Source organism: Triticum urartu, chromosome 7A (assembly GCF_056163025.1).
Source record: "Triticum urartu cultivar PI428250 chromosome 7A, HENAU_Tu73, whole genome shotgun sequence".
Taxonomy (NCBI): domain Eukaryota; kingdom Viridiplantae; phylum Streptophyta; class Magnoliopsida; order Poales; family Poaceae; genus Triticum; species Triticum urartu.
Window position 1 is genome coordinate 57,598,343 of NC_141879.1, and position 13,095 is coordinate 57,611,437.

The 13,095-nt window shown below is 44.6% G+C and overlaps 2 protein-coding genes across 2 annotated transcripts; one reads left to right on the top strand and one right to left on the bottom strand.

The window, feature by feature from the left end:
• Nucleotides 1–270: 270 nt before the first annotated feature.
• Nucleotides 271–1,440, bottom strand: LOC125518288 (F-box protein At5g49610-like). The gene has a single exon (XM_048683179.2). It carries the CDS (start codon nt 1,423–1,425, stop codon nt 271–273), a length of 1,155 nt encoding a protein of 384 aa, XP_048539136.2. The 5' UTR covers nt 1,426–1,440.
• A 10,632-nt stretch (nt 1,441–12,072) lies between these two features.
• LOC147957705 (uncharacterized) lies at nt 12,073–12,715 on the top strand. The gene is made up of 2 exons (XM_087531830.1): nt 12,073–12,141; nt 12,254–12,715. The coding sequence occupies exons 1-2, from the start codon at nt 12,073–12,075 to the stop codon at nt 12,713–12,715; spliced, it is 531 nt and encodes a 176-aa protein (XP_087387956.1).
• The last annotated feature ends 380 nt before the right edge of the window (nt 12,716–13,095 follow it).

The window sequence follows — 13,095 nt, forward strand, 5'->3', positions numbered from 1 at the left end:
AATCAGCATTCCGAACTGCAACCATGCCTTTCATGCTTTTGAACAATGAACGCTGAAAGTAAATAGGGGGGAATTTCAGAACAGTTCTATAGCATAGGATACTCCATTGTTTATAATACTAGCATGATGCTCAAGATATCATAACAAGCACCGAATGATGATAGAAGAAGTGCCGATTCCGCCATCCAAATTGTTCGCTTCATACATGATAGATGCTTCAAGGGCACGAGTGCACGACTAGTCCAAAACATTAAGATGGAGCATGGCATCTCATAGCACAATAGAGAACAGAGGCTCCTTGTTCACAGCTTCTTGTTTTTGCGTCTCAAACAATGGAAGTGAAATCATGCTCTCTTGGAGGCGATGCCAACTAAGTGTCCAGTGGTTTTCATGCTCTTCGCTTTCCACATTTCCTAAAAACACTCCATCAATATCACAGTGTAATATACGGCTACGACGATTCTGAACCAACAACTCACGCTCGTTCATCACAGCCATGCTACGAACATATTTGATTTGCAAATCAAGTGGTAGTGATGCCTCCATCACTGACAAGTTAATCTGGTACAAAAAGCCCCAAGTTTCAGCATCGTAGTCCTGCAACACCCAAACATCTAAAGTAGTGACACATTCAGAGGACGTGCGGCACAATGCTAGGGCACCACCCATATCCATCAATGACACCATATCGCCCAATTGTGTTGGGCGGCTCATCTGCCGGAATGTCTCGGCTATTGTGTCAAATATGTTGAGACCCATTGCCCAATGCAGGCTACCACGATGGTGCACTGCTCGGCAATGGTAGAACCAATTATCAGGAATAAACCTTTGTTCTGGAACTGTCGGCCACTGGATGCTTCTTGGCTGATCCGATCCGACCATGAGGACGAAGTACTCAAGCGACTCAATTGCTACGTCGCTCCCATCGAGCAGCGTGTATGACCAGGGGTATGACACCCAAAGCACTCGGTGTTCTCCAGATGTGTGATGCCGGTAGAACCCGGCTACACTGACCAGGAAGTGTGGTCGTCGTGCAGGATGTGGCAGGGACGCACACTTGCGGGTGGCCGGGTTGCAGACGTAGAAATCGGATTGTTCTTGTTGCGACAGAATGAGGAGGCCATCACAGGTGGCGCGGTGTACAATGACGTCGTATTTGTGCCGAAAGACGGGCCGTATCTTCAGATCATCACCGGAGGTTCTGACGACGCGGGAGATGCCCTTCCCGTGATTGATGATGGGGAGCGAGGGCTGGTGGCGGTGGTGGTCGAGGATGAAGGCGTCGGTGGAAGTGCCGCTGCGCCACGACCTGTGGACCGCGTGGCAGCGGAGTACGTCTTTGACAGGCAGCCGGACGAGGATCTCGTGGACGACCACCCACTCCGGTAGGTCGTCGAAGATGGTCGCGCTGCGGCTCCCTTGCATACTGATTCCTCGCTGATATATATATACACACACACACACACACACACACACTACTATATAGTGTATGAGTTTTGAATCTTTGAATTCATGCATTGAAATGCATTTCTGGCCATTCATTGAGCTCCATCGGACGGCTCATAGTGCAGGGATTCGCTGCTACAGTACCATTCAATGTTATCAGGGTCTTTCCAGAAACATCTATTGATTGGCCCTGAGTAAGGGAGCCCACGGCATGTCAGTTCACTGGAGCAAACAGAGTCATCATGTCATACTCGCATCGCCTGAAGCAGTACAAATTGTTTTATCAAAGCAGACGGCCGCAGAGGTACATGGCCTGTGTGGTTGGAGAAACAAATGGGATCCGTACCAATAAGTCTGACAGGAGGTGAAAAAGTAGAACGATAAAGAAGTAAACAAACCAAACCAGTGCGTGAACCAAACAGGTGCATTGCGATCATACGATACATGGCATCACTGCCTCCCATGCATTTCTGGGTGGAAAGCCATGGTAAACGCTACGGTAAAACATGGCAATAGGTAGAGTATATTACAACCTGCATTTTAAAAATACATTTTAAATATGTTAAAAAGCAGTACAAAAACAAATTTCACATGTGCATTTTTGCAAAATAGTGCAGGGAATAAAGTTTTACAAAATATGTCTTTTTATTTTACCTCCACATAAAAGATAATTTTTACTGCTTCTAAATAGCGTTTCACGACACATTTTTTTGCCTTTTCACACATACAAAAAGAAATATTTTTCCACGAAATTTCCTGTGAGCGCATATAACTTGGAGGGGGATGAATGCGTGCAACTTATTTAAAAAAAAATTGTCATTACGAAATGTATTTTTTGAAGTTGGTTCATATGTATTTTTTCAGAACTTTTTAGGTGAGTTCATATGTATTTTTTCATAATTTTTGTCATTTAGAAATTTGTTTTGAGAAGTGGGTTCATATGTATTCAGGTTCGTCTATGTATTTTTCGCAATAGGTATCCCAAATTTTGTGCAAATTACATATTCATGTGATATGCCAATTCCGAATACATGCACAATGGACATTTGTCTTGAATCATTTCTTCGTCATTTTCATGACTAATTCTCGCCAAATCACCCTGCAACGTAATGACGCGCATTGCGCGTGCATGCATACTAGTATATATATATATATATATATATATATATATATATATATATAGTGTTACTATTCATCACCCAGGATGCGGAATAAGTTATTCTTCATCCGAGGTAATTTTACGATCATTTCATAATTAAATTACGTTTCGAATTCAAATAATTACATTCCTATTGATTCACTACGTAAAAGTTGACATAAGAAAATAAAAATATAGGTCATAAGACAAGAAAATTTGCAGTTTATGTGTATTTTAGACTATGTTTTTCCGTTTATAATTTTATATAACATAAAATATTTTTTACGGCGATTATATATTTTCTTACGATCCCTATATATATTTGTAGGACGGTGGAGCGAGGGGTCGACGCTTGAAAAAAGGTTCCAAGGAAAGAAAACAGGCGGATGGAGAATGCCATGGCCGGAGAGAGTCGAGGTGACTTACTTTACTCTGGAGCGGAGGACGATGGAGCGAGGGCGGCGGTCTCCGGCGGTGACGGGACGGTGTCGTGTTCGTTCCCGGTGGCGTCTCTGGACAGGAAGACGAGACCTATCGATCTGAGGGGCGAAGGGTAGACCTTTTTTGACAAGAAAAAGGGAAAGCAACACCGCAGATGGGATTTGCTTACGATCGTTGGATTACTAGCGACGTGGGTCCTTTTGTAGGGTTTCCTTGGAATTTGCTTGTGTATGACTAACAGAAACAAGAAATCACGGTGGATTAGCATTTGGAACGTGGATCCACCTTAGTTTGCTTCCGTGTAATGCTTCCTCAGAACGAACTGCTCCCGAGAATCTAGCGCACTAACAACCATGCCATTCCTCAACGTTTGTCCGTATACCCAGGCGATGTCATCAGGGCCGGGCCGGTAAAATCCGGGACCTTGTGCGAAACTAAAAAAATGAGACCCTATCTCACTAGAAAAAAAATAAAATATCAAGCAATTATAATGTATATTTGATATAGTGTCTTACGTAACAAATTATATTGTATTGAAACACAAGATATAAAAGGTGAATAAAATAAAATTATAGTAATATGGTAGTAGATATCAATTAGAGATTATGCATCAATGTTTGACAATTAAACGAACCGTCTAATTCACCTAGTCTTGTGTCCCGTCAGATTGAACTGCTATACTATGATCTTTAATCGAGGAGCAATAATGCAAGAACATATCTTTCCATTGATACATGTGAAAAGTTAATTAAGAAATAAGAATTAGGAGAATAGGAATAGAATTTGGAGTAAGAACCCAGCGGTATTCCTACCTGACTCAAGAATCTGAGATCACGAAAGTAATAATCGATGGATGAGAAGTTGCAAACCAATGAGATACTGTATTTGCAATACCAAAACTAACGTACAACGTAACCTCATCATATCCTGCCTCTACCTATACCTGTCGGCGTGTCGTCCGTCGCGACGTCGTCGGATCTTGATGTCTCGATGGCAGGAGGCAGGGGGATGCGCATGCGCCATGTCGCCTGCCCATGGATTCTCGATGCGATCGATGGAGCAGAACTAAACCGCCCTTTGGTTACAAAAAAACCGAGCAGATTAGCTTATTAATTTTTTGAGGGAAGATCGAGGCATCGAGCAGATCAGCATGCCCTAGCACCTTGGCGTCTGGGATCGCAATCGAGGAATCGAGCAGTGGCTTGGGATGGTCGAGCAGCAGCCTAGTGGACGCACACACTGGGGAGTCACGCGCCAGCGGACAGAGGCCCAATTCTATGCGAGGCCCAACACCTACCGTAGAAAAATATGTACAAAGGCATTTTAAAAAAGTTTGGGGCCCCCTAAATTGATGGGCCCTGTGCGGGCCGCACAGTACGCACAACTATGGGCCCGGCCCTGGATGTCATTGTAACGTCCTCGATGCGGCTATATCTCCCACGTGTCGAAACACGACTTAGAGGCGTAACCGCATTGAAGGCAATGTCGCAAGAGGGGTAATCTTTACACATCCCATATACTGAATAAGAAAGGGAATATAGAGTTGGCTTACAATCGCCACTTCACACAATACATGAATAAAACATTACATCATCCAGATACAATCAAGGTCCGACTACGGAACCAAAACAAAAGAGGACTACCCCTAATGCTACAGATCCCCGATCGCCCCAACTGGGCTCCACTACTGATCAACTGGAAACGAAACAACACAATGAACGAGATCTTCATCGAGCTCCTCCTTGAGCTGGGTTGCGTCACCTGCACGATATCATCGGCACCTGCAACTGGTTTTGGAAGTAATCTGTGAGTCACAGGGACTCAGCAATCTCACACCCTCGCGATCAAGACTATTTAAGCTTATAGGTAGGGAAAAGGTATGTGAGGTGGAGCTACAGCAAGCACTAGCATATATGGTGGCTAACATACGCAAATGGGAGCGAGGAGAGAAGGCAAAGCACAGTCGAGAATCTATGATCAAGAAGTGATCCTAGAACTACTTACGTTCAAGCATAACTCCAACACCGTGTTCACTTTCCGGACTCCGCCGAGAAGAGACCATCACGGCTACACACGCGGTTGATGCATTTTAATTAAGATAAGTTTCGGGTTTTCTACAACCGGACATTAATAAATTCCTATCTGCCCATAACCGCGGGCACGGCTTTCGAAAGTTCAAATCCATGCAGAGGTGTCCCAATTTAGCCCATCACAAGGTCTCACGGTCAATGAAGGATATTCCTTCTTCCAGGAAGACCCGATCAGGCTCAGAATCCCGGTTACAAGACATCTCGACAATGGTAAAACAAGTCCAGCAAAATCACCCGCTGTGCTGACAAATCCCGATAGAAGCTGCACATATCTCGTTTTCAGGGCACACCGGATAAGCTAAGCGTACAGGAGCCCACGTAACCCAAGTTGCCAAGGGATGGCCCTGCACGGTGCTCTAGTTTGGACCAACACTCAGGGGAGCACTGGCCCGGGGGTTTAAATAAAGATGATCCTTGGGTTGGCCGACCCAAGGGAAAGAAAAGGCTAGGTGGCAAATGGTAAAACCAAGGTTGAGCCTTGCTGGAGAGTTTTATTCAAGGCGAACTGTCAAGGGGTTCCCATTATAACCCAACCGTGTAAGGAACGCAAAATCAAGGAACATAACACCGGTATGACGGAAACTAGGGCGACAAGAGTGGAACAAAACACCAGGCATAAGGCCGATCCTTCCACCCTTTACCAAGTATATATATGCATTAATTAAATAAGAGATATTTTGATATCCCAACAAATATCCATGTTCCAACAAGGAACAACTCCAATCTTCACCTGCAACTAACAACGCTATAAGAGGGGCTGAGCAAAGCGGTAACATAACCAAACAACGGTTTGCTAGGACAAGGTGGGTTAGAGGCTTTACATGGCAATATGGGAGGCATGATAAAGCATGTGGTAGGTAGCGTAGCATAGGCATAGCAATAGAGCGAGCAACTAGCAAGCAAAGATAGAAGTGATTTCGAGGGTATGGTCATCTTGCCTGCAAAGTTCTCCGAGAAGACGAAAGCTTGATCCTCGAACACGAACTCGTCTCCTGGCTCTACCCAAAGCAAGAACACAAGCAAAGGAAGACACAATCAACCATGTGCAATGCACAAGCAACATGATGCAAAACATGGCATGATATGCGGGATGAGATATGCAATGTATATGCGAGCTCCGGAAGGAAAAGATTGAATCAGGCCTCAACTTGGAAAACCAAGAGTGCCGCTGGAAAGATGAGATGATTTTGGTCAAAATCGATATAAAGATCACCGGAATCGGATGCACGGTTTGCAAATGGCAAGCAAAACAATAATGGCACAAAGCTGCGGTTAACAGCACGAGGCCATCTAGATGCATCAAGAACAACAAGCTACTGCACTCTAACATAACAACAAAGCACATTGCAGGGATCCACTCAAGATGCTTGACAAAAGATGAACACTGAGCTAAAGCTAATTCACTCAATAGCAGGTTCAAACAAGCATGGCAAAAGAGCAAAAGATATCAGGTTACAGACTTAGTGAAAATAACATGTCAGGATTTTAACATCAGAAAGCAATGTTTAGAGCAAGATAACAACATGCTACAGGAACATATCATATCAAAGAAAGGCATGGCATGAAGCTACTCAAAGCATACAACAAAAGTCCCTTACTAACCATAAGCCAAAAGGGATCAGAAAATATAATGACAACCATGTGAACATAGCAACTTTTGTTAACAGATTCAGACTTGGCAGAAAAATGGAACATGGCAAAACAGATTCATGTATGCATGTTTGCGAGCTCGATGCACTCACCACAAGGCATTGCATGACAAACTAAGCATACACCCAGCAAGTAGACATGGCATAGAAGCTAAACATGGCAAGAACAACAACATAGCATGCATGGAATAACTACAACAACCTCGGCAAAATTGATTAACACGTAAACAATCTGCCAGGAACATTTTATAGCAAACGTAGAGCAAGATTGAGTCATGCTAGGGTACTCCATAATTACAAACAAAGACATGGATGGATAGAACATAACAATATCTCAAAATCATCCTTACTGAACATGCTCAAAAGAGGTATGGATCTCACTGTAGCAACATGAATACATGACATAAAAATAATATCAGGGAAATGACTTAGAAGAATTCTAAGTCCCTGTAATCAGCAACATCACAAGAGCTACTTTGCATGCTTGTGCTAGTCACCACAAAGATCACAAAAATACATGTCATACACCCATGTAAATATGGCATGACATACTTCAAAACACATGAAGGGCTCAAGTTCATAGGAGGCACACAACAATCATTGCAAAAATGACAAATGTTCAAATACTGATAAGAATCTGAAACTAATATAAACTAGCACTCTTACAACAGAATTTAGGGCATCAAGATGAACTCAAATGAACATGGTCCAATGGAATGAAATGAAGTACTCGTCGAGGCGGACAATTTAATATGCTACACACCCAAAACGGAGCCACGAATGCAAAGTTATAATGCGATGTAGAATGCATAAAAATAAGCAGATCTGGGGACAGACGAAAATCAACCTTCAGATCTAGGGTTCCGTCCGCGAAAAATTCGGGGAGAGCCACATATATATAGGTAGAGGGAGTTAGGAGAGTCCAAATGAGGTGCGGTTTTCGGCCACGCGATCGTGATCGAACGGCCTAGATGATGGAGGGGGTTTAGGTGGGTTTTGGGCCACTTTGGAAGGGTGTTGGGCTGCAATACATACGAGGCCTTTACGGTTCCTCGGTTAACCATTGGAGTATCAAACGAAGTCCAAATGGCACGAAACTTGACAGGCGTTCTACCGGTAGTAAACCAAGGCCGCTTGGCAAGTCTCGGTTCAATCCGAGAATGTTTAACACCCGCACACGAAAAGAGGCAAAAGGGAACACCGGAGGACATAGGAGCGCCGGAATGCAAAACGGAAAACAGGGAAAATGCTCGGATGCATGAGACGGACATGTTGGTATCCCCTCCTTGCTCTTGTAGTCTTCCTTCTCTCACCACTCTATTTTTACTTGTGATCTTGCACCTGGGTGCACTTCACAGGACCAATGTAACATGTGACTTTCACAGGTTTCTAACCTGTTTTGAAATATAAGGTTGGCATTCAGCCACCTTTTCTTTCAAAAAAAATGCGATGCACATGATGACATAATATTAAATGCATGACATGCAAGCAAATGACAAGGCAACAACAACGAATAACTGAAAGACACCTGGCACATCGGTCTCGGGGCGTTACAGTCATTCTCTTTCTTAAGGCAGCACATAATGAGGTAGAGGCAACTAAAGTACTTCTAAATATTTTTGGGAGTGCCTCAGGTCTGAGTTGTAACATGAACAAAAGTTCAATAACTCCAATTTCTTGTGAGGATCAGCTGATTGCCGAGTTTGGTAACACCTTAAACTGTCAGATTGAACAACTTTCCATAAAGTATTTGGGTCTACCGCTTAGTCTAAAAAATTTGCGCAAAGAGGACTTTCAGTGATTGATTGACAAGATCAGGAACAAATTAGGGACATGGCGAACCGGCTTTCTGTTTCAGAGTGGTCGTTTGATATTGGTTCAGGTCGTGCGTTCGGCTATACCAATTTTCCACCTCACGTCGTTGGATCCACCTCCGTGGGTGTTCAAGGCCATTGATAAAATTAGGAGAGCTTTTCTTTGGAAGGGTACTGAAGTTGTGAATGGTGGCCATTTTTAGTGAGTTGGAAATATGTTTGCAGACCGAAGGAGTGTGGTGGCTTGGGCATACTGGACCTTGAAATTATGGATTCTGCTCTCAAGTTGTGTTGGGCGTGGAAGGCTCGTACTGCTCGGGATCGCTTTTGGAGTATCATGCTCAACCCCCTGGAGTATAACAATAGACAACTTTTCAATGCTACGGCTCGAGTGGTTTTGGGAAATGGGCAACGATGCTACTTCTGGACGGATAGATGGATTGAGGGGGCCACTGTTGCAGATTATGCACTGGATGTTATTAACGCTGTCTCAACAGTCGTCAGAGAAAGAAGAACTATTGCAGATGCAATGATTGATGGAGCTTGGATTAAAGATATTAAGGGGCAGATTTCTATTCGTACCTTCCATCAGGTGTTAAACTTATGGGAGATCGTTACCAATATTCATCTTGATCCCTCGAATGAAGATAAGTGGACTTGGACTTGGGAGGCAAAGGGAGATTATTCACCAAGGTCTGTTTATAATGCACATTTTTGTGCTGCGGTAAAGCAGCATGGCCAGTGGTATCTGGAAGACTTGGGCGCCTCTGAAAATTAAACGTTTTCTATGGTTGGTCGTCAGAGGGTATGTATGGACAAACGACCGTCTTGCAAAACGTGGTTTTCCTCGCCAGGTTGCTTGCTACTGTCATAACACTCCAGAAATCGTTCATCATTTATTCATAGGTTGCTCGGTCATGCAGATTATTTGGAATATGGTGCTTCAGTGGGCTGGTTTTTGAGTGAGATAGTGGCTCAAGGATTACCGTCTCTCCAGGATTGGTGGCACAATGCTAGACTCATTACTCAAGGAACTAAGAGAAAATCTCTGAACTCCTTAGTTCAGTTGATAATCTGGAGCATATGGCGCGAGAGAAACAGAAGAGTCTTTGATAATCGCTTCACACCTTTGCAAAATGTCGGTGATCAAATCAAAGCTGACGCTAGGCAGTAGGAGGTGGCGAGTTTTGGTCGTTTGATCCTTCATTAACTGCATGTTATTGTGTTCGGCTTGTAGGGGCTTTTTTGCGTGTTAGCTGTTCCGCGGTTGGGCGTGTAGTTCGTTTTTCTATTTTTTTTCTGAGTTGTTTTGGATTGGTCATGTTGTTTACCCCTCTTTCTTTAATATAATACATGTAACTCTCCTGCATGGTTCGAAAAAAAACTGCAAGTCATCCGGCGCCAACTGCCTACGGCCTTCATGAGGTCCTGTTCATCGACCCCAAACTGGTTAGGGCGTGGCGTACAACGGCACTGCGGCACGGCTTCCTCGAGGTCTTGTTCAAACGGCACGGCTTCCTCAGGGTCCTGCTCATTCAGTGCTAACCGCCTACCACAGGGTTCTATTCATCCAACCTCTAATCGGCTGGGGTGGAGTGTACACGCACGCGGTAGCAATGGAGACTATTCATCGAGAGTCAACCGGCTAGGTCAACTCTACGTGTCGCGCAAGGTGGCTCGATGCAACAACTGGTTGGTCTCGACTCTACGTATCGCGTGCGCGATCGACCGGGCCTCCTACACTACCGTGCAAGATCGCAATAACTTGATCGAGTCACAAATCGATCGCTCGGGTTCAGTAGTGCGAAGGAATCGCTCGGATTTGATAGTGCAGAGGGACCACTCGGTTTTGATAGTGTGAAGGGATCGCTCAGGTTCAGTAGCATGAAGGGCTCGCTCGAGTTTGATAGTGTGAAGGAATCACTCGGGTTTGATAGTGTGAAGGGATCGCTTCGGTTCAGTAGTGCGAACGGCTCGCTCGGGTTTTATAATTGATAGTGCGAAAGGCTCGCTCGGGTTTAGTAGGGCGAAGGGCTCACTTGGGTTCAGTAAGCTAAGGGCTCACACACATGCGCGTACAAGAGAAACACGCAAATTACCCCTACATCGCTCGGGGCCGACCACCCACCATATATCGAGAAATCCCTGCAGTTTTTTTGCCCCACTTCTAGCATGATTTTTAAAGTCATGACGGCCCAAAGAATATCATGCAAGTGCGCCTTCAGCCTACCCAGGATGAAAGGTTCATTTTATGTCATAATTTTCTATCATAGAAGTAGATGTCCACCACATCCGTAATGATATACTCCCTCCGTTTTTAAATATAAGACTTTTTAGAGATTTCAATATGGACTGTGTGCGGAGTAAAATAAGTAAATATACACTCTAAAATACGTTTATATACATCCATACGTAGTCCATATTGAAATTCTCTAAAAGATCTTATATTTAGGAAGAGGTAATATGTTTTTGTCATAATTATCGTCATGTAAGTGACAAAATATAATTTTATTCGGGTCATAACGTCATGGATGTGTCTTTTCCTTGTAGTAGTTTGGGTCCTTTTTCACAAAAACCCTTTCAAACCAATCCAAATCTGTGCAACAGCTAAATGTTCTAGCTAGTCAACTGCGAGGTGTTTGTGGCGTCAAGATGCTATGCCGGTTCAGTCTTTTGAAGGTGATCATAGGGTTTAAGATGTGCATGCGTGCGTTCATAGCGGTGAGTGTATGCTTATGTATGTGAGCGACTTCGATTGTACTGTGTTAAAAAAAAAGAAGCTATCCACCGTGTGATGTTCGCCTGCTGGAGATTTGCTTAAGATATGTGTGCAAAGTTCAGACAAACGAAGATGTCGAGGAGCCAGACTACGAGCATCACATGCAGCATTGTAATCTATCCAAGAACCATCGATAAGATACATTAGTAACACACATAATGAGCTCCAGGGGAAGAAGAACAAGTGACTGGCGCTCCAGACAAGCCATGGTACCAATCTAGAATAATATTACCGGCTTACCGCCCAAAGAGTACATCAGTGCGGGAGGACGATTAGCATCCAAAGCAACGTTGCTATACACACGACGTCTATGCACGATTTACGGACGATACTAATAATCAAGTCCGGTGGTGTCATCAAGCTCTTTGCGGGACACCATCCGATTGCACATCGTGCATGCATCATCCATTCACCAGTCATCCGCGAAGTAGTTTCGCATTCAAAGTGTTGGAAGACATTTTCGGTTCCTACATCCACGCCACCACACCATACCGTTAGCTCTCCAAGACTCCAACGGCCCATGATCGGATGCACCTTCCTTCTAGGAGATAGCCTAGGAGTCAGCTTAGGTAGTTTGTTTTCTTGTGTGTGTATGAGACTGTATATATGTTGCCACTGTCAATTAACGAGATCATCCTGACTCAATCCTTGTGTCTCCTCTCTACATGGTATCAATCTTTCTCCATCCTTGGCATCTCGCTTCCGCCTAGCCTCGATGGATATCTTCTCCGATGTCTCCTCGTCCGGCACCAACCCCTTCGCCGCCGCGGCCGGTTCGCCATTGGTGCCACTCTCTACATCCTCTCCCTCAACGTCCACTCGGCGATGCCTGTTACTCTGCAGCTCTCACCGCCAACTACACTCTGTGGTCCTAATTCTTCATCGCCGTGGTCCAGTCCTTAGGCATCACGGATCACATCGACGACACCGTGGATGCTCGTCAGCGTCGCTTCGACCCCGTTTGGGCCCAGGTCGACTGGTGCATCATCCGTTGGCTCTACGGCCCTGTCTCCGAGGAGATCGCCAACACCATCCGCGTCAACAACCCTACCGCCATCGTCCTGTACACGGTGATCAACACCCTGTTTCGTTCCAACCGGAACCAGCAGGGGGTGCAGGCGCTGGAGGAGTTCGACGGGCTGCACCAGGGTCATCTCTCCATCCAGGAGTATTGCACCAGATTGAAGATGCTCGCCAACACCCTCGCTGACTGTGGCATCCCGCAGACCGACAAGGCCATTGTCACCAACCTGGTTCGCGGCCTCAGCCGGAAGTTCGACCACGCCGTCGGCCATCTCACCTACGACGAGCCACCAGGTGTTGTAAACGGCGTAGGTCGGTTCGAGATATACAAATAGGCATTGTGAGAAAATGTGAATGCTCTTAGTAAAATAATAACTGCACTTGTACTGCACGGTGTGAGTGTGATTCACATGATACAGCTAGCCCAGCATGCTTATGGTACGAAAACGAGAAGAGACCATCAACACACTATCAATAAATTTCCCTTTGTCTGTTTCGTAAGAAAATGGGCTCCTTTTGCAAAGATTTAAGAAGTTTTCTAGTAAGTACAAACTATAAAGAAAACCACTAATCTAGAGTTCAGAGAAGTCATACACTTTAGTAACTTCTTTTTTACTGGAATTGTCCTCTGAAATCTTGTAAAGCTTTCCATGCATGACATAGTCATACTTGTCAGCAAGTGTTTTCCTACCGGCCTGGAACAAAGAAAGCAATA